The sequence below is a fragment of the Stegodyphus dumicola genome, chromosome 6, assembly GCF_044657685.1.
Source record: "Stegodyphus dumicola isolate Sdum_Otavi_A_Nest chromosome 6, ASM4465768v1".
NCBI classification, from domain to species: Eukaryota; Metazoa; Arthropoda; class Arachnida; order Araneae; family Eresidae; genus Stegodyphus; species Stegodyphus dumicola.
Genome location: NC_140773.1, coordinates 88,489,821 through 88,512,672, shown reverse-complemented (window position 1 = coordinate 88,512,672; position 22,852 = coordinate 88,489,821). Strand labels below are relative to the sequence as shown.

At 30.2% G+C, this 22,852-nt stretch overlaps 1 protein-coding gene across 1 annotated transcript in view; it reads left to right on the top strand.

Moving 5' to 3' along the window:
* Window positions 1–22,852, top strand: part of LOC118189760 (uncharacterized) — an 82,536-nt gene that overhangs the window by 25,049 nt on the left and 34,635 nt on the right. The window contains exons 4-5 of the mRNA XM_085818649.1: window positions 4,811–4,961; window positions 13,631–13,820. Of these exons, the coding sequence (XP_085674775.1) occupies window positions 4,811–4,961; window positions 13,631–13,820 (341 nt within the window). The remainder of the gene's footprint in view (window positions 1–4,810; window positions 4,962–13,630; window positions 13,821–22,852) is intronic.

The window sequence follows — 22,852 nt, the reverse complement described above, 5'->3', positions numbered from 1 at the left end:
TATGCAAATTACATTTAGAATTTTTAATGCCTTAAAAACTCATGTCTACAATTTATCCTCATGCAGTGATTTGTATGTGCTTTATTTTTACCACAATATTTTTTACAATGATGTTTTAAAACTGCAATCTTTTCGAACTGCTGTATTTTTGATGATGATGTTTCATACTATGAAGTTTTGTCCATGCTTTTTCTCCCAGTATATTTGTTCCTTACATTATTTTCTATGTGTCATTTTTGTATACGATATTTTTGATAGACACCAGCTAAATTCATGCAAGAAGTGTGTCTGCTCTTGAATGGTCTTGTTGATATATGCATTTTTATAATGGAATTGGAGAAAGTAAAAAGCAGTGGACAGCAAATCAGAAGGAGAGAGAATGGGGAAGAAATGTGCAGATGTAAGCCTGGTTAAGAATGGTTCAGTTTTGATTTCACTTTGTGTTGGTTATTTAAGATTTTAGTATTATTGGCTGAAGTGTTATGTACATACTCATATCATTAGTATTACATAAGAATCATATGGCAAGGATTAATTTTGAAATCATACTTTTTAGATTGTTTTATTATAAGCATTTTACTATTTTAGGATAGAAAGAGGAAGCAACCAAACTATGAAGAAGAATTAAAGTTTGTATTTTATTTTAGAGTTATCTGAGATACATATATAAATAAAATAAACATTATCATTATAACTAATACACAGAAATGTAAAATAGCATCTTCGAAGAATAATTTTAAAATATACTGTACTTCTGAGAATATTAAGAGTTTTAACATTTGAAACTAATGATTATCTTCAATTAAGCAGGAAAACCAATTGATTTGAGGGATTATTAGTTGTATTGTTAATAGATGACAAATTATTTAAAACAAGTAGGCCCACTTAATTAAATTTAAAATTAATTAAAAAAATTTAAATTAATTAAAAAATTAGTAATTTAATAAGATTATGATGAAAAGATACTGAATGAAAATATTTTTTCATCAGTAGATAATTTGTGAGGTAAAGTAGAAATTAGAATATGAGGAAATTTAAATTGTTTCAAACATAGAAATCTAATTTTGATTTGAAGCAGATATTTGAATTGAAATGGTTTCACACACTGAAATCTAATTTTGATTTGAAGCAGATATTTGAATGAGTTAGAATATAAAATTGCATTATAGTATTCATGTAAGTCAATGTTTTCAGGTATCAATACACTGAATTTACTGCTGATATATTTTTTTAAATTCTATATTTTAAATTTGGTACGAGTTTTTTTGTTGCATAGTATGAGTTGTTCTGTTTTAAAACTTGTCTACACAGGGTCCATTTTACATTTGTTCTTGGCTTAAAATATACCATATCTCATGAGCTAGACTTGTGATAATGGACTTTGAAAGAACCTGGCATCATCAACAGTTACTAATATTTTGAGGAAATTACATTTATATAAAAGCTGGATTTTTAGTTATATGAAGACATTTTTTAGACAGCTAAATAGTGATCAATTGGTTAGTTTTGCATGTTTTTCCAATTTTAATTATTTAACTGTCTGAGTTAACCACAGCAGTCATGTTTGATCATGTGGCCTCAGCTTTTTGTTTATCTAAATTTTTGCTATTATAATCATTTCTGCAAATAATTAAATAATGAAACAAAATATTATTTAAGTGCTATAAATTTAAGAGGATTAATTACTTTCCTGAATTTTTTAAAACTTGAAATTTAGAAGCATGAGGTTTTTAAATTATGTAAAATAATATTTTTAAAAAATGGCAGTTTGCTGAAAATTGCATAAAACAGCAATGGATTAATGAAATTTAAAACGTAGGAAACCTCCGTAATGAAACAGTAAAAAATTGCATTAAAAAAATTCAAAATGCTTAAAATTTCATAAAATAGTAAAGTAACTAAATTAAAAATGCAATAAACACCCACAATAAAACTTTATATTTTTTTGGTCCATGTTCGCAGTGACTTGTTTCAATTTTAAAAAGCATCAGAAAATTCTCTACATTGCAGAGCAAACTGCCACTGCTTTCAATGTAAATCTACTGTGACTTTTTTTTAAGTCTCTCCCCTATCCCGGGATAAAAATCAGATTTTCAGATTTTATAGTATGCCCAAAGGGACTTTTTTTAGCGTTTTGTATGTTACCCTTATTTATTATGTTCTTTGTACTTAAACCATAAAATTCAATATTCAACACCAATATCGTGAAATAATTTTAAAAGGAACATATCTTTAGAATTTCTGATACACAGTCTCGCACACTGGAGATAATTTTATCCCCCCCCCCGTACAGTGTTACCATTGCTCGTTTTGAAATCGTTGAGTTTGTTAATCAAAAATTCGTTAAAATGTTACAAAATATGAAATTGATAATAAAATAAATCCCAAATTACAAATTAGGTCTTCCCGATGCCCATATTCGATTACGTTATTCAAAATTTGATTGCTGTAGGTCCCGTTGTCTTATCAGAGTGCAAGAAACATACATACATTTATGCAGATTCTTCATTATTTAATTTCTTTAAGTATAACATGGGGTGATAATATTTGGTGGCTACAATTTGAAAAGTGAACCAACATATAAAGTTTTTAACCCAAAATGTCAAAATGATATTAATAGCCCTCCTGGGCTAATGCCCTTTGGGCTAAAACTGAAATTGCAGAATTATTGACATCACACAGCAACTTGGCACTGCTCTGCATGTACTTCTGGCAGATAATTGCATGAGTCATTCCTTGTATTTGAAGACATGTTGAGTAAGAACGATAAAACTTAACCAATATATATATTTTTTAAATTTCCGATGGCAGATTATGAACAGTTACAGAAAAAAAAAAAAAAAAAAAAAACAAGAACATAGAATACAGCAAAACAATGAAAAAAAAAATACATCTGTAACAGAGTGCATTAATCTAACATATCTCTTGCCCCCCAATAACGCTCGGTGAGAAAAGTCTTGTGCAGAGCAGGACAGTGGGTTAGATGTATGGCATTTATCACCTCTCCAGAGCTGCACAGAGTGCATATCGGAGAAGGAACAATTTTTAATCTATGAAAATGATATGCAGTCATGTTCGGTGGCATGGCAGAATTCAGCGATCGCTCTACGCCTTGGGCCATTACACAAATTCGGGATAGCATTCTTCCAAGACTAATAAGAAACACGATGATAGAGATCTTCCTGAGCACGTACTTTGAAAGAACTTTTAATAAGATCCCTAACAGTATGGAAAGGCAAAGGACGAAAAATATTCTGCATGATTGAAGCACCCTTTATTGCCAAGAAGTCGGCTTTCTAGTTACCTGGAATCCCACAGTGGGCAGGAACCCACTGGAGGACTATAGTTTTCTCAAGTGAATCCAGGTTTTGTAGATAATGTCAACAATCCAATATGTCATTCGATATGGGATTTTATCTGAAACAATTGCCAACAGAGCAGCTCGAGAATCACTGAGTATAACTGCTCTTGAGAATTTTTCCAAGTGGCATGGTAGCTGATACGGAGCTGTGCGAATCGCAGCAATTTCACCGTCAAACGCAGAACCTTGGCCCACAGGGATGTAGAAAGAGAATATTTCAGTGAAAACTCCGGCACCTGCAATAGGGCCATCAGACAGGAGTTATCCATAAGTGAAGATCCGAAGCCACTCTGGCTCAGGGTAAAAAATATTTAATACTTCGAAAACGAGGGCTCTCAAAATAGACATATCCGTAATACGTTTCGTTACTTTTTGACCCAGGTCAAGATTAATTCAGAAAGATTTCAAATTTATTTTATTTTGTAGTGGAACAAGTAATTCTGGTTCATTCATTAAACCAAGTGAATTTTTTAACTGAAAAACTCTCTGTAAAAAGCCCGTCTGGGTCTTTAGATTTCTAGTCAGATCTTGACTTCATTCCAGAGTGAAAGACATCCAGGAACTCTAATGATCTTTTCCCAGAGAATTAAGGACCTCTCTTGAATTACGGTTCTTAAGGGTTTATCACCAGTTAACATAAACATGGCGTCAATTGGGGTGGTCTTCACGTCTCCAGAAACAATATGTAAGCACTGATTTTGGATTTTTTCTAGAGTACATTTTCTACGGCACAACAAGTGGCTCACAGCAATAAGTCAGAAGGGGGAGGATAAACGAATCGTAAGTTTTGAGCAGGGTTTGTCCAGTGCAACCCCACCTTGCCCCAGCAAGGCATTTAAGGACACTGAGTCTCTTTGTAGCATGGTTGTACAAGTCCTCAACATGTGGCTTCCATGTTAATTTGCGGTCAAACGTCATACCCAAATATTTAAATTTATCGCACTAGGGGATTTGGGTACCCTTATATGTCAGCTGAAGATCCAAAGATTGGTGCATGAGTGAGAAAGTCAGGCAGTATGATTTAAGTTCACCTCCATATTATTAGTATCACACCAAACTTCCAAAGCCTATATTTTCTTTGGACCAGCAATAAATGAAGCGAATAGCTGTCGTAAATGATGTTTGGCTATTCTCAAACCAGTTTCCTACTCGCATTCAAACTCTTTGCCGCCAATTGTAAACAATACATTTTCATATAATTTTGTTTGCTTCATGGGATTTCCAAAAGGGTGCACATTACAAGCTGGAACAATGCATGCACAATTATTAGTGGATTGTCAGATAAATTGTATGTTCATTAAATTCTGCATTGTCTACTTTGATGACATAATGCTTTTCCCGGTGATTCCTCTCATCACTATGTGAATAATGCAAAAGTACTCATTTGTTTCTACTGTTGCATTCCTTTCACTTGCTGTTTCTAAGAGCTATATATTTTTGAAATATTAGGTTTAAGGCAGTAGCTTATATGGGTGAAGAGGAGCTATCAACTGCATGGGACAAAACTAAGAAGGATGCCCGTCGACAAGCAGCAGAGTTGGCTGTTAGAGGTTTGGTTGCTAATGGTGGCTTTGGTAAATTCAGCTCACTTGCCACTAGTGTATGTAAAAAAATTTTTTTGTTGCCAATAATCTTACTTAGTAACGTTAAAAAATATTGTTATGTAAGTAGTCAAGAATATGTGTTAGACATGTGAAACAAAAATATCTTGTAAAATCTCTTTTGCCTTTATTAAATAAGTATTTCAAAATTACTATTCTTAAAGAGTTACTATAGCTTTATTACAAAATGTGATGCATTACCAAAGTTATTGTCCAATCTAATACGTCTAATTAATGTTTATGACAGATATCTGCTCATTCATTTGTATATAATGCCATGTATATTTATGTACATACTACTTTTTTATATTTTACATATATATATGTAAAATATAAAAAAATATGATGGCTTTGCTCTACGTGAACAGGCAAACTCTAACTTTCCACAATTTTAGGAACTTAACCCTAGACTAGTACTTTCGAGAACATTGTGGCATGTTATGTAATCGCTGCTATAAATATCGAGTTCATGCCATTTTTGGTAACATTGCTTTTTCCCTCCTGCCGCTTGAGACATTTTTGCTGCTGCTCTGTCCCTTCTTCTCTTTGTTAGAATAGTTATGATGTCAAAAACTTTACTTTAACCTTATTTTAATTTAAATCATTATTGGATATGTAGTTTTGAAGAATTTAAAAGAATAATGATCTGCTATTTTAAGTGAATAAGGATACAGAGTTTTAAAAAATTGAAATTCTCCTGTGTCTTCAATTCGGCTGTTTTCCACTCCGCAATAATCACACCCGGACCCTGATGTGACCAGATTGCTAAGCTATGCCTATCTACTGCAAATATCACACACACATATATATAATGAGTAGTGATTTATTTACTAAAATATATATATGTGTAAGATATAAAAATATGATCAAAAATTAATAACAAATTAAATTTAATTGCAACAAATTGACAGTAGATCTGTAAATTTCTTATTTTCAGTTAAAGCACAACTCCCTTCAAAACATCTGCACTTTCTCTGTAGTTATTGCATTGGTGTAGACTTTTGCCCTATTACTGTTCAGGATTTAAAAAAAAAAAAAAAGGATTTGCTGAGCATATAAATACTACTGCAATTACCACGTATCGCTTTTTCACCTGCTGCTGCCTAGGAAAGTCTCATCTGTTTGCTAAGCTTCTTTTCCTACTCTCTAAAATGTAAGCTGCATATATAGAAATTGTAAGGTATGTTTAGCACCCCTAATGTTGTGCCAATTAAACAACTGTTAAGTCAATTATGGTTTTTCCTCCTCTCGTATCTCTGCAGCAGTTTTCTCGGCCATGACTAAAAAGTGATTAATTTCATCTTATCTAGCCAACTCTTTTATAAGTTCTGTCAACGCATCGATGAAATTATTATATCTCTTATAGTTGCAAGGATTTTTAAACTTATATACTTCAATGGAAAAGTATCTCAAGCTTAAAAGTAAATAAGTTAAAGGAATCCTGAAAGATATATATCATTCAAAATATGGTTTTGAAATCAACACACTTTGGCCTTATCAAAAGATTTGAAAAAGAAAGAATGATTTGTAGATCTATTAGAATGCAGCAGTCTTCATGCATATTTACTGTGAGTGATTGTGTTGAGTAACTTGTGGGTTATGGTTGGTGCATGGAAATTATCACATGTGTGTTACAACATTGAAGTGTATCTGTTAAAAGCAATCTCATCTATTTCATTTTTCTGTATAGTGATTTCAATGACTATGAAATTAAAATTCCTTCAGTGATGTGTGATAATTGCAGTAGTATGTATAAGCTCAGAAAGTCTTTGTTTTAATCCTGAGCAGCGGCCTTGAGGGGGGGGGTTGTGCTTTAATTGAAAATTAGAAATTTAAAGCTCTATTGTCAGTTTTTTCCAATTAATTTGTTAATAAATTTCCAGCATATTTTTTTTTTTTTTGAATCTTTCATGTATGTAATATAAAATTTTTTATTCTCTTAAGTTCTTTTAGTTAAGTGACTTTTCTTCTTTCATTTCCAAAGTAGTGTATGCTTATAATTATATTTCTAACATGCTTTATTCCATCGTTAATTAGTTACTTGATGATACATATAATTATGCAGACTTGCCAACTCTCCCGATTTTCGACCGCTCTCTCACCAACCCGATTTACAATATATTTCTCCCGACTTTTTCTTATTCTTAAAATTACTCACGATTTTTATGGAACTTGGCTTAATACTTTGTTATATGAACAAAAAAAGTGATTTTGGACGTCCGAAGCAAATGAATTTCGTCTAGACTATATCTAAAACAAAACCTTGCGAATTAGATAACTTCTGTATTGTGAGTGAGAGTATATACGTATCCAGAAACGTCCTTCTCCAGTTCTCCAATGGGTATCGTGCTCCACTGCATGTCATCTGGCATATATTAGCCAATGAGGACAAAACAAGCTGTTATTTGGATGTTCTTTAGTTATTTCGGTCATTTTGTCCTGAGTTGTGTGAGTACACGTGCCTTCGGGAAATAGTTTTAGAAATCATCATCTTTTATTATGTCTGCGAGAAAGGTGAAATACTCGTGTACGTTTCAAAAATCGTACACAGTTGACTTTCCTTCCATTATTTCCTCAAGAAAATGTAATAAATTTGCGACGTGTACCGCCTGTCGTTGCGATTTTTCGATTTCGCATGGTGGAAGGGCGGATGTTCTCAAACATGTGCTTACACAAAAACACAAGGGCAACATGAGTTGTTTTGAAAAAAAAGAAAAAAAAATTAAATTACTGGAGCACAACTACTTACTTTTTACTGGAGCACAACCTGCCACTGAATGCATCGGATCACGCTGCAGCTTTATTTAGAAAAATGTTTACCGATAGTGAAATCGCTAAGAAATACTTAAGTGCAAGAACCAAAAGAGGTGCAGTTGTTAAAGAAATGGATTTGAAAAATAAATCTTCAGTTATTGATTGCATTAAAACAGCTCCGTTCTGCCTCTCAACGGATGGAAGCAATAATACCGATTCAAAACTGTATCCAATTGTTGTTTCTTTTTTTAATCCGGAGTCTTCAGAAATTGAGTGCAGTTTACTTTCTGTCCCCACTTTAGAAGGACATTTGACAGGCTTTAATATAGCACAGCTAATTATTAAAACTTTAAAAGAAAATGCAGTCCCTCTGGATAATTGCTTAGCACTTGGTGCCGATAATGCACCAGTATTGGTAGGCTTGAAGACTGGTGTTGCAGGCATCTTCAGAAAAGAAAATTCAGATTTGCAGATTATGAGCTGCACCTGTCACCTCTTAAATTTAGCAGCTGAAAAAGGAGTAGCTTCTTTACCAATAAATGTGGATGAACACATTGTTGATATTTATTATTATCTTGAAAGGAGTTCTAAAAAGGAGGAAAAATTGAAACAGGTCAACAGCTGCATAACAGCAGTTTACAATTAGAAAACTTGGATGAAGTTATAAAATCAGCTAGGATTGACACCCAGTGGAGTTTAATTGGAAAACTGAAAGATGCTGATGGAATTTTAAAATATAGTGAACTGTCTAGAATTATGTTGGCCATCTTGACAGTTCCCCATAGTAATGCAGAGTGTGAGAGGTTTTCAGTGTTGTTGCGAAAACGAGGACTAAATTTAGATCTAATATTAGTGATGACCATTAGAAAACTTTTATTAGTGAAAGCAGGCCTACGTGGCAATTGCTATGAACAAAATTATTAAGTTTCTTTCTTAAAGAAAGCAAAATCTGCCAATGTTTATACCATTTGTACGAAAACTGATTAAAGGTTTTTTTTTTGTTTTTTTTTGTTTACTTAAACGCAAGTAATAAAAATGTTTTTTATGTGTAAGGTATTTTTGTGTTGCTTGCATTTAAGAATTAGTTACTATTTAAAGTTAATTCATTATTAAAAACTATATTTTCCTCATTTAAAAAGTCTTTATAACATTGTGAAAAATCTCCCGATTTCTTAAAAACATCTCCTGATTTTTGAATGTCATAGGTTGGCAAGTATGATTATGTAAAAGAAAAAAGTAAAAATGTATTCTAATAGCTATAACTGAGCAATTTTTGCATTTTACTATGTGTTATTTTAAAATATTTCATGTATATTTGCTATATGTTTTTATGTATTTAATTGAAGTGAGGAATATGCTTTATTTGTGTATGTATATAATGCTTCTGTGAATTAATGCTTATTGTGTAGTGTAAACTATAGCTGTTATTGTGTAGTGTAAACTATAGCTGTTCAAAACTGCAACAACATGGAGGAAGCATCCAATTGATGTGAAATTTGTATAATAGATAAAATGTGAACATTATTGGAAATGCAGCATGTAATGTAAATTAAAAGCATCTGCAATATCTCTTGAAATCGATGTAAAAGGGGGAAAAAGATTTTTTTTTCTTATAAGACACGTATCCTCATTCATTTGGCACTGCTGTGATGAGGACATGGAACAATGTAGATTTAGAATAACCTTCATACAAGGGTCACTCTGAAATTTTTGAGATGCATATAGTGTTTAAAGTATATAGTTATGAAATTTGAAGAGTGTTCTAAGTAGTCACCTCCATCATTAGTGCTCTTCTGTAGGTGGATTTTCCAAGGATTAAATGCCTCAAGCCATTCATTTTTTGAAATCGATGCAAAAAAATGCATTTATTGCCTTATCAATTTCATCTAGGAATGAAAACGACATCCGTGTAAGTTAATTTTTATACTAAAATATAGCCCAAAGTAGCACATTGCTAGTGGGTAAATAGGATGGATGCTCTTTCACTTTGATGTGTTTTTTTTAAAGAAACTCAACTGTCAAGCTTGCTGAATGAACAGACACATTGTCATGGGGAAGCATGAACCCTCTAACATTTATTTATTCAAGAATTTCTGGAAGACACTTAGTGGTGTACCAGTTAACTGTGACCATCTTCCAGTTTGATGGCTTTGATTAGTCCTGTACTTCTGAAGAAAATGGCATACATTACTTTTTTCATGCCGTTTTGTTTTTTCACCATTGTGGGACTAACATTTCCCCCACTTTTTAAAATAAAAGAGCGTAATGCAATGAAAATGAACTTTTAAGATCTCCCTTCTTAGCACTTGCAGCATGAGCAGAGAAGATTATTTAAACATCTGTTTCCATCAAGGTCACTCCGTATGAGCAATAACAAAATACTTAAAAGAAAACACTTCATTTTGATTCTTACTCAGTTTTTGAGATGATCTAATATAAATGGAGTGAAAGAAATTTAAATCAAATGGGGGGGGGGGAGAAAGAAAAAAAATCATTTTAAAGTTTTGTGGGGAAAATAAAATGAAGATAAAATATTATGAGGCAATTTGAGATGTAAAAAGAAGATTCCAGTATTTATGCATCAAATTTTGTGAGCATAATTCAAATAATGAAAATCATATAAAATAGAACTTTGTAATGCAATTTAAGATCTAATTTATATTGCTGGAATGTTTATATCATTGGCAATTATGTATTTGATGGGTTATAATTTGAATTCTTCACTACTACTTAATAGGGCATTTGGTGCACGAGGTCGTGTCTTGATTAATACATTAACATTTCAAAATTATTTCTGTTTTGAGAATAAAGAGTTCATAAAATATTACATAAAAACATTTCCTTTTCCAAGCTATGATTCCTTTTATTATGTAGTACTAAATTTGACAATTTATCACCATTTTTTTTTTAATTTGAAAATTAATCTGTATACAGGATTTTTAATCTGGATATTTGTGAAAATTTTGAAGTTTTTTACAACTTTATTAAAATTGGAATTAAGAAATAATATTAAAATAAAACATTTTTATTTTCACATGTCATATTGTAAAATGAACATTACTTTCCATTTTGGCGACTTGGGAATTTCTTGATTCTGAAATAATAATAATAATAATAATAATAATAAAAACACTGCCTTTACTTATTTTAAAATTTATTTCATTTTTCTTTTATATTTTTTAGTTTTTTCCCATGTAGTTGTTTCTGAACATTTAAATGTGTATCAGTTTCTCTTGAACCCTTTTCTTTTTTAATCTTTTATTCAGAAACCTTTTGGCTCTTACATAGTTGGCAGGGATAAAATTTGAAGGCAAGATTTAAAAACCTATGATTCCAGAGGATTCCAAAAAAAAATGTAACCAAATTAAAGATGTTTTTGTGTAATTAATATGTAATGAATGTGTGTTTTAGGAAATGTGATGAATTTTGTACTTCATGGAAAATTTTTGGAAGAGCACTGAAAACAGAGTTATTTGAATTTTCTGCTTTTGATCTTAGGAGTTTTCCTATTAACATTTATCTTGCCTTTGTTTTCTTATCTTTTCACAAGACACAAACATGGGAAATTGTAAAAAATAGTTTTAATCTTGTCTTCCTCGTGACAAGATTTTAGGGAATATGTAGAAAGAATTTTTCTGGCCTGGCTCCTGACCTTGTATCATTTCATATTTATTCTCAATATTTATATTATTCATAAATAAAATAAACATCTTCTATACATTCTAAATACTTACAGTTCTTTAGGAAACAGAAATTTTCTATTAAATCTGAAATTCTAAAATGTAGAGTGATCTTATTGAGAAAGAAATTGATTACATAAAGAGAAAAATTATTCTTCAAAGGTATATTGTTAAAACATTAGCAAATTAGGGGATACAGCAGAGACTAATGGGAACATTGATTTGTTTGTTGAAACAAAAGAGATGTAAAAGAGAAGAAAACTGATGTAAATTATCTAAAATATCTTGAAAATTTTTTAAATTAAAAATAGTGCATAAATTGCTGTGTCTTATTGCTATGAAACACATGTTTTGTGCTTTTTTAGTGCAATTATCCTAATATCATTTTAGAACCAGTATCATAAATTACATGTGTAAATTATCTGTATTTTAAACTGTAAAATATTCTGTTTATTTTATAACAGATATTTTTCAGAAATTTAAAAAAAAAAAAAAATGTAAATATGAATGACTTATGGTATCTAATAACGTATATTTGTAACTAATTGCTCACCCTTAGAAGTTATCTCTGCTTGTGAAGTTAAGTTATCGTCTTTCTTTAATCCTTACTGTGGATGTCAGATGCAATGCAAAATGTAAAAATTAACATAAAACTTTATTCCTTGCAGCTAATGATACTTAAAAAATGTAAAACAACTTTGTATTTCTGGTGCTTAAGCCACTAATTGAAACTTGATGTTAAATAATATATATTAACTGGATTATAAGTCCCGTGACTGCACGAAGCTGCAATGCTAACTGGGTCAGACAGATAAAACACAATTGACTTTCAACACATACCAATCTTACCAGTATCAGGCATTCACATCTGTTCTGTTCAGCGTCTCTCTTTTATCAAGCAGCACCAACGACAACAGCCAAGCATTTATTACAAATCATAGTGGTTATGATTTTACTTCTCACTTTAACGTATGCCGTTTGACATAAAATTTGCATAAAATCTTTGCACTAAGCGAGTACATGTTGAAAAAATGCATAAAAAAAGAATCGACATAAAACAGTAGTTAATAAAAATTAAATGTTAGCAATCTTCTTTGAAATATATAGGATTATTATAAGTATAAAATATAAATAATGTAAGTAAATTTTGTAATTTAATGCTAATTACCTGATAAATTTTACAAAGTTGATTTTATTCTCGAATTTGTTTTATAGTTAAGTATTATATTATGTTTAATAATAATTTATCCTACTTACAGATTTATTTTATTCTTAGAATGGTATTATAAAAATGAAGTTTGGGTATATATATAATTGCTTTCATTTATTCAATTCCTTTGCTAGAAGCTCCTTAATTTTTTATTAATTAAAATATTTAATTTCTTAAAAGTATTTAATTTCAATACGCAGAAATGTGTATGAACCCTGTATAATTCACTTTGAATTCTTTCATGAACCATAAGAACTCTTTCATGAAGATAAACAGAAATAATTGAAAGTTATATTAATTTCACCTATAAAATTCATGAGACATTTAAAATGTTTTTTTGACCTACCGCCAATAGTTAACAACATATCTGCAGCAGCTGTGGGAACAGGTGAGAGCAAACGCTTTTATATTTTTCCATTAATGGTGTTTCAGTGATGAAACATAAATGTTGTTAGAAATAGCAATGACAGCTTAATGATACATTTAAGATAAATCATTGTTAAAAAAAATGACTGAGTCTTGTGAAGTGAATAATTAACTAGCCTCTCTTCTTTTGGTACAATCGTTGACTGCGATACTAAACTCTTTTTTGAAATCAGCAGTGAGTCAAAATCTCACAAAGAAACATATCTGGATTAAAAAAAAAAAAAAAGCAGTCAGCTATAATGTTTGGCATGTAGTTAAAGGGTGTTTGTTGTAAAACTAGTATTTGTGTGCTCATTTTGTTTCTGCTTCATTGAAGGTTTCCATTCTCAGTTTTGTTTAAAAAAATGTCTTATGTGAAGTTCTAAAACAGACATTAGATTGAAAAATATGATGTGCTTTTCATTTACATATCTATTTCATGAAAAGTATTTGCAAGCAAGCAAGTTTAATCTCCGCTCCCAAAAAATATCAGCATGTTAAATTTTTTCAGTTTTTCACTTATTTATCTATAAGATTATTTCTGTAGAAAATGTCTCATGTATATAAACCTTTTTTTATAGGTAGTACTTGTAAATTACATGTAATATTTGTTCTACAGCCAGAAACAGTGAATGAATTACCTCCTGTGGTAAGCCAGTTTGACATGATTGCTGCTTTGAGTCACAAGACATTTAATGAGCGGGTGCTTCAAGTTCCAGAGTATATGGGTGGACGTAAAGTCCTTGCTGCTCTAGTCATGAAAAAGGGTGGATCTGACAGTCGGGGCACTGTCATATGCTTAGGAACAGGTATCCATTGTTGAATCATTTTAAGCCAATTCTGATTTGAATTGAACATATCATGATATACACATGTTTTTATTAAATAAATCAAGTTTGATATTTATTACATTAAATTATTATATCAGACTGGAATATATTGCTTGAATTTCTTAATCTTTTTTTCATATTTTATTTAATGTTACATATTTCTAGTTTAATTCTTTTATGTGTGTGTGAGCATATGTAGTAAGTGTAATTCTTAATCTACTGTGACATGTACAATTTTAAATATTAACCTCAGCTTGATATATAAAGATAATAATGCAGAATCGTTTTTCCTTTTCATATATCAAAGGATTTTTTGGGGAGAGTGTATTGCATGTGGAACTAATTAGATAATACAGTCGTCAATAAAATTAAAACAAAGTAGATGTTATTATTTCCCATTTATTAGTATCCATATTTGAAGCAAAAAAATACCATCTTTTCATAAAGTGTTTTGTGTTAGAAGTAATTTTCAAACTATTGGAATCAATGAAACAGACGTTGGTTTCTAATTGTTTAATATGATCTGAATAAATTATTAAACTAAACAGGTTTCCGAAAGCTAATTTTCTCATCTTTATTTGTTGAATGTGAATCTGGTGTTGATAAGTTGGTGAAGTAATCTCTCATTTTCCCAAGGATTTCATTTTCTTCCTCCTTTTCTGAATTTTCTTTCAATGAAATTTTTGTTGTTTAAATTTTAATCTTGTTAGTTTACTGATAAAAGATTGATTAGCTATGATGGCATAGCTATCAGCTGAAAATTGAATATTTTCGATTTAATGGTTTAGGACAGTGTTTCCCAATGTGGGGCAATTAGATTGTTAAGAAGGGCAATTCAAAAATGGACTCGTCCAGAGTTTAAGGGAATGCTCACATTTCCAAATTTTCTTCCAAATTTTCAAAGATGTTGAAATTTTTTGAAATTTCATTTTTTATTCCCAAAAATAGAGAATAATGTAAGTGATGTAAACATAAAGTTTTTAAATTGTGGTGCATTTTGAATATTTTATGATAAATTTTCACTTCACAGGGGCATTTTAATGCTTAAAAATTTCTTCCTAAAACCTATCATTCAAGTTTCTTTCATGAACATTTCAATTTTTGAATATTAAAAATTATGTATTTGCTAGGGGAGGATAAGAATTTTAGAAAGGATTAGGTGGGGCATAGCACAAAAAAGGTTAAGAAACACTGGAGTAGGATGTCATAAGTTAACCTATTGCAATGCAGCTTTGTAATTTGCTAGCTTTATTTTTAGATGGGTTAGAATCAAATAAATGATAATAATCAAAGAGTGAATGATTTTTGTTTTATCTACATCACTGGTTTCTGTAATTTGTAATAAATAAAAATTATAATAAATATAATTAAATATAAATGAAATTCAAATTAAAAGTTTAAGATTATTTATTAGTCATTTATTAATGTAAGAAATTTTTCATAATGTTTTGGTATTGATTTTTTTGTTTTCTTTTTGTTTGGGCTTGATTTTTATATCGTATGTTGGAAAGCACAAATTAGTTATGTTCATAAGAAGTTAAGTTAGAGCTGCAGCGATCTAAATCCATTTCTGTGTATATTTAAGGGCATTATCTGCTTGATAATTCTTGTTGCAGTAAAATAATAAGTGAAGAGAATAGCTTAATTTCAAAGAGAAGGGGTGATGCTACACTGAGGATTTTCAGATAAAATCAGTGCTAACAGAGCTTGAATTTTGCTGCTTTTTACCAAAAAGACATCTTTTAAAATAATACATCTACTTCGACAATGCATGCAAGCAGTCAAAAAGAAGTCCAGAGTAAATAATTGAAGTAGATTAAAAGCACAATATTTGTAAAGTAATAAAATATTTCAGTTTCTCATTCCTGTTAGCTATATCTTGTTCGTACAATTTCTATGTTTAGTTATTTTTTTAACAGTAATAATGTCTAAGCACAGAACCATGTCTAGATAATTTTTCAATTGAGGCAAAAAAGGTAAATTCACTCTTTCATATTCATCAAAAGTAGCTATATTAAATCATGGTACCCCTATAACATTTGCTATCATAGCATTTTATATTCTGAAAAATGTTGCTAATAATAATTAAGGTTTTGGATAAAAAGTTTAAAAAAAATATGTTTTAAAAAATAAAATAACAGTGAATTACCATAAATGGTAATGTAATGAAATATAAAAACATTGCACTAAAATGTTCAAGCATTGTTTTTTAATATAATTTTTCTTACTCTTAATGAAATAAAATTATCAAGTTTTAAATTTATTTGTTTCAAGATCTGTTATTTTCTGCCCATTACTGTGATTTACTGTCTTGTATAAATTCGGTGCACTAATATAAATGTGTCATAATAACAAACAAACTGAAAAAAATATATTAAGTGTATACGATGAATTTTTGCCACAGTTTAAATATTAAATCATTTTGAGTTTTAGAATTAAATAAGTTTTTTTATTTAATTTGTCTAATTGATTAGGGTAAAATAATTGAGGGCAATCTGTTTAAAGGGAGGACTTTCTTCTTAGGGAAATTCTCTTTTATTTATGTTATGCATGAACAAAAACAAGAATCACTTTATAGCCCACTGTTTGACAGGATTTGTGCCAAGTTATCAGAATAACCAGTGTTTAGTGGTTTATCCATTTGAACACCAGGGGACAAATAAGTATGTAATTACAATTACCATTATTTTTAATATAGTTTCTACTCTAATACAAGTGCTGATATTTTTTTGTTTCATTTTTTATTGTAGTTATTTAATAAAATGTTCTTGTAGTACTGTCATTATTGGTGTTAATTTATTTAGGGGTATCATTAAAGAATTTCACAGTCTTAATGCCATTCGCTTTAGAATAAACTGAAATGCTTTGTTATAATTCTTCTGCAAGAAAATTCAAAGTTTTGAAATTTCATGTTTATTTCTTTGATAATAAACAATGCATTTAATTATTTTGTTATAAATAAATAATCGCCACTAAGAAAAGTCTCGCCTTACCTTATTTCTTAATGTTCCATCTTGGAGAGAAAAATTAAAGTGCGGATTCTTTTAATCTCTTTAGCAACAGCTGTAGCTTTTCTTGGTATAACTGTAACTGTTGTTTCCATTATGTTTTGTAGAATGATGTGTTCCCCTTGCAATTTTCTTTCTTTTTTCTTTTTTTAATGGACACAGAAATATGGACAGTGAAATATATCTGTCAACCATTCATTACATACTAATATATTTGCACTGTCATAACAGTGATATCTCCTAATATTTGTAGGAATAAAACATTTTGGGTACTTTTCCATTTCACCGGCACAAATCTCACTAAGCAGACTTTATTGGCGACAATACATAGCATACACATAAAAAATGTTAAAAAAATTTTGGCATTGTTTGAAGTGGTCCTTATAAGTGCTTATAAATCCTTTTATTTGAAAATAAAATATAAAAGCCCATGTAAGTGCTTACTTTTTCTCTAAAGCACTTATTTTTTGTTTTCAGTGCTTATTTTTTGTTTTTAGTGCTTTTTTTTAAAACGAATGCACATTTTTTCCCTGTACCAAAGTCAAAACTAAATAAGCAAATTTTCTTCCTTATATGGAATGTCAGATATGAAGAAATAGCTTTTCATCCCTTTCTCTGCATTAACATAACCTTTGGTGCGCACAAGACAGGTGCACGTCGTTCTATTAGTCAAAGAATTGTGGTACATTCCGTACTTTTTTGCTCCCACCCAATACTACACATGTTTGAGTTTCTATCAAGATTTTAATAATTTATATTCTCGTTCCGCATGATCAGTTCATATTCACATTTATTGTGATCAGTATGCTTATATATCATGAGCATATGTATGAATATTTATAATAATATATTTGCAGTAACTGAAGTAAAAATAAACTTCAAAAATGGGTAAGTGTGTTTTAACATAGATTAGTTTTCTAAGGAATAATATTCAGAATATCATAAATAATAAAGTAATCGAATAGTAAAAAAAAAAGTTTTTTTTTTTTTTTTTGCCAATGCATTATACAATACGGAAGTTGGGGGTTCTCCCCTTTCTCCGCAAAATCTTGAATATTGAAAACGTTAACAGTTGCAGGAAAGCAAGCAGCAGACTTTTTTTTATCACTTTCCAATCTGGATTGAATAGGACTAAAAGTTCTGCGGTCTACCAACCCAAGCGAAGAATGATTCTATTCCGGAAATTTAACGCAGTCTGTTCAGAATTAGAATGAAGAACACCTCAGATTGGTAAATCTCTTTATTAATCAGTATGAGTATGGCAGAGCGTGACGTGTCCTGCTCAGTAATAAATATGCCACATGGGCGCATGACTGTGAAAACTGGACAAAGCAAAGGGGCGTTTTCCTGTATTAAGCTATTTATTATCTGAATACCTGCAGCTGTTGATTCCGATTGTCTAATACCATGTGCAGAAGAATTAAGGTGCGCGTATTGCGCAATAATGTTTGTGATATTTCGCAGAGATAAGAGTTTTACTGTGCTTGCTAAGCAGATTATTTTTTAAGTTCCATCGGGCTATTTTTATATGATGCACATATTGAAATGTCAAAAGCATTATTTAGCTGAAAAATCTAAAGAACAGCTACAATGTACCCACCTTTCACTTTTACAAGTTAAGCTCGACTGTCTAGAATTTTCAGATATTCGGCAATTTCCGCCTATGCCTGTTAGTTAAGCTGTTACTGTTAAAGGATGACTGCATGAAGCAATTTCCCACTTCTGATTTCAGAAAAGTTCCTTTTTTTACTTATTTTTACTTGAATTACTTTGCTTGCAATATCTGTTAAGGGAAAACTGTTATGCAGTGAGAATTTAGAAAATGTTCAGAATTTTGATTTAAGTTAAATTATTTAAATATGAGTGGAAAAATAAATTGTATTTATTTTTAGGTCCCAAGCAAATATAATAAATATGACTTATTATTATTTATTTTCTCTATTTTGAGCTGAAATTTCATCATTAAATCTTGTAATATAATTTAGTTCTGCATAGTTTTTTTTTCCTCTCATTGTAAACTAGTTCTGTAAATCGAACTGTTATTTAAAATAAAAAAAAAGAATGTAATTGTTTTCCATGGTTGAGTAATGCTCATCCTCTCTTAATAAATACTGAATTTCTCATATTTTAAGTTACAAGTCTTAATTTTTCTTTTAAGGTTATGCAGTTGTATATAATGTAATTAGACAGGTTCTTTTTTTTTCCCTTAAAATGTGCTTATAGGTGCTTATTTTTTTAACTAAAATGCGGCTATGAACCCTGTTTGGTTCTAAGAATTTTTTATTTTGAAGGCATCAACATCTTAATATCGTTTAAAATTTTTTGAAAAGCCAATAAATAAAGACAATAAATTTGTAAAAAGTCGTTAATTTAAGAATTTACTATGCTTTCATGGTACAACATCCTGATTCACATGACTCAAGTGATCTCATCTCACGTAAACTATGATACAAAAATATAATTCTCTCAATATTTATCTACATTAATTTCAAGTTAAATATTAATTTGGAATACAAGTTTAAATGCAAGAATTATTTCAATTCGTATGAGTAGCTTACTCCGAAATTATGTAAAACCACAGTGCTTTACTTCGCTAGTGCATTCTCATTGGATTTAGTGAATTTAACCCTTGACTTTGCCTTTTTTATATTTTTGCCTTTGGGTGAACATTGTGATTGCTTCCTAATTGACTTAATTACCGCGAATGGCCTTAGGACATAAAATTGAACTGTCTGGTAAACATTCTATTTAATTGTATGCCAGTATCGAAAGAAACAATCTGATTAGAAATGGCTGCGACTTGTTTTGAAAATGAGGCGTAAAAGGTGACCAGCGAGGATATTTATTCCATTTGACATCAGTTGTACCATTATTGACAACTTTATCGCCTGCGCTGGCAAAATGGAAAAGTACCACATTTTGTATTCCTGGTTCCCTGTAGAGAGAAATAAATGTGTTAGAACTGGAGCCTTAACTCATTACTCCAAAGAAACAAGCCACTTGTTCTATAGATACATTGATCTCTGCATCTGATTGTTATTTGCCCTTTTTTATATTGAAGTCACAACATTAGTATAGCTGCTAACTTTTCCAGAATTGAACTAACAGAAACACAAACCATTAGTATAGCTGCTAACTTTTCCGTTTTTTTCATTACATCTCCTCGTCTATTAGCAGATCGTCAAATTTCCTAGTTTTCAATTACTAGCCTTAAATGTTTCCCTACAATAAATGAAATTTATTAGATTAATGGAACTTAAATTATGCAAATTATAATCGCCTACCCTTTGTGGTTTTCAGCATAATTTTCTTCTTAAATTTTCTTTGATCTGCATTGTCTTAATCTACTGAGACATTTGTAGAATTTTTAATGGAGATTCAACCAAAGTTTAATCAATTTGCATTTAATTTTGTTTTATGTCAATAAATTATGCATTACTAAGTGTATTCACACAATAGTATGTGCTTTAATTATTAATTCATCGTATTTAAAAATACTTTAAATTTTTTTCCTTTCTCAGGATTTTCTCAGTATAAAAGTTTAAGAAAATAACATAAAATTAGGTATAGGTATAAAATTTAAAATATCTTATTAAATATTAATATATTTTGCATCAAAACCATATTATAAATTATTCAGCAACCGCAGTCATGCATTATAAAATGATTTGTGGTTTTGCTTTTGCCTAACAGTTCGAAAACTTCCTAGAAACTCTCCTTTCAGTAGAACCTCTTGGTTTTTGATATTTCAAGGTTGGCAGATAATGCATTGACATTTTAACTCTCAGGCCTTCCTGTATTCAGTTTTCCTCAATGTAGAAAGGTCTTATAATAGATGAAGATTCTGAAATTAATAGCTTAGCAGCCAAGTCCTGTTGCAATTGGCATTTACTGGCAGGAAACAATTTTATAAGTAGTTATTTTCCTCTGTGACTCTTGTATCATTCTTCTAATAATAGTTTTAAAGCCATAAATTGTCTCCCAAAGGCGGAAACCATGTTGAAATACCTTGGCCATCTTGTTAATTTTGTTAGTTTTTGATTTTCAACATTCGTCGGGAGATTCTTCGAAACAGTATTTAGGGCCATAAAATGCTGCTTTGATGCAACAAACACTGAAATCATATCCTGAATGCCATTTTTTTGGATGTGAGTGGGTTGTGTAGAGTTTGTTCAAAGCTCTTAGGCTGTTAATTGATATCATTGGCACTTCAAAAGCAAATTAGTCAGATTGGATTGCATAATGAGAATAAGGTTTTCCTTTTTCTCATTCCATAAAACAATAAATCGGATTAATTTGCTACTTCACAGGGTATTTCCTTTCTAAAGTCTGTAAAAATAATTTTGGACACTAATATGTATTTATTAAATCATTATCTTATTAAAACCATGAACCTTGCATATACGATTAATATTATTAGAATTACAGGGCAGAGTGGTCAGTTGAAAAATAAGACTTAGTAATTATGTAAAACTTTGACGTGATGTATGAAGTAAATTTTAAATATCTTTAATTACAGTTGCTAAAGATTATTAATAAAATTAGCAAAAAAGTTACTCAGGCAATTCTGATATTGCTTTTCATAGTTTTTTAATTTATTAATGCATGTTTTATTTTTATAATTCAAATATTAATTACAGTATATTCTGGTATATAATGCGCGTCTGCAATTTCGAACTACATTTTTAAATTTTTAAGTATATTTACCATATAACAGGGATGGGCAAACTTTTTTGGTCGCGGGCCAAAAATCGAAAAAAAAAAAGTGTTTTGCAGGCCAAGATAAATTTTTCTGAAATTTTAAAAACAATATACTAGTATTACAATTTAAATATGTTAATACGATAAATGAAATTGCGATTTCATTTTTGAAAATTCCTTATATTGATGTTCGAAGTGAGATGTACTGCTTCTAACAGGGTTCGTACGGTCCTTAAGAGTGCTTAAGTTTTTTGGAATCAATTTTTGTTCTTTAAAAGTCCTTAATTTTGACAAAAATCAGCAGAAGGTCCTTAATTTTAATAATCTGAAATTTCTGTCTGTTTTTGTGACTGCCATTTTGAGTGCGAATTAGCATTTTGGAGCAATATTTTTGGCGATGAACTGACAAATATGGTTATTTTTTGAATGTGTGAATGGGTTCATAGGTTATAATTTGTTTCTATTTGTAATATAACTGGTGGGATACTCAGGTTTCCTCAATGTAAAGCAAGAAGTGAAACGTAAGCATTTCAAAATTATTTCATTTTTTTTGTAATGAAGAGCTCTCAAACGACTTTCCGCTTTTGGTGATGTGAATTCTTTTATTAAATGGTTCTAAATTTGGCGACTTAACACCATTTTAGCGATTTTGAGCTCAGTTTCTATGGAAAATTTTAATTCCGAAATCTGGGAAAATTTTGGTGACTTTTTTAGAACATTCTAACTAAGATAAATTTCATTAAAATAATGGTAATGTATTGAATTGTATTTAAGAAATAACATTAAAATAAAGCATTTTTATTTTTTACTGTCATATTGTAAAGTTCCATTTTGGCCACATATTATACAATGTTTTGAATTTGAAAAGTAAGCAAGGTATAAAGCACAATTTACGAAACAGTTTTTAGCAAAAGCAAAATATCTATGTAATTAATTAAAAACATCTTTTTAATTTTTTCATGGTAAGAGTTTTTCCCATTTCTCAGAATGTTCAGAATTCTCAGAATATGCATAAGTTTTCTCTTTCTCTACTTTTCACTAGGCACAACCATGGAAAATATCAAAAATTCTTCTAATCTTATCATATGGACAGGCAATATAGAAAGGAGTTTTTTAATTAATAAAGAAATTGAAAACTGACAATTAAAAAGATTCATCTAATATGTCTTGATGCATCATACATAGGGCTGATGCTAGGTATTTTGCCACCTGATGTAGTCTCTGTGTATCTCAAATTCTGCTGCCTGGTGCCTTTCTAAATTTTGCTTCCAGTGCCTGCTCTAAATTCTAAAAGTTTTGCCA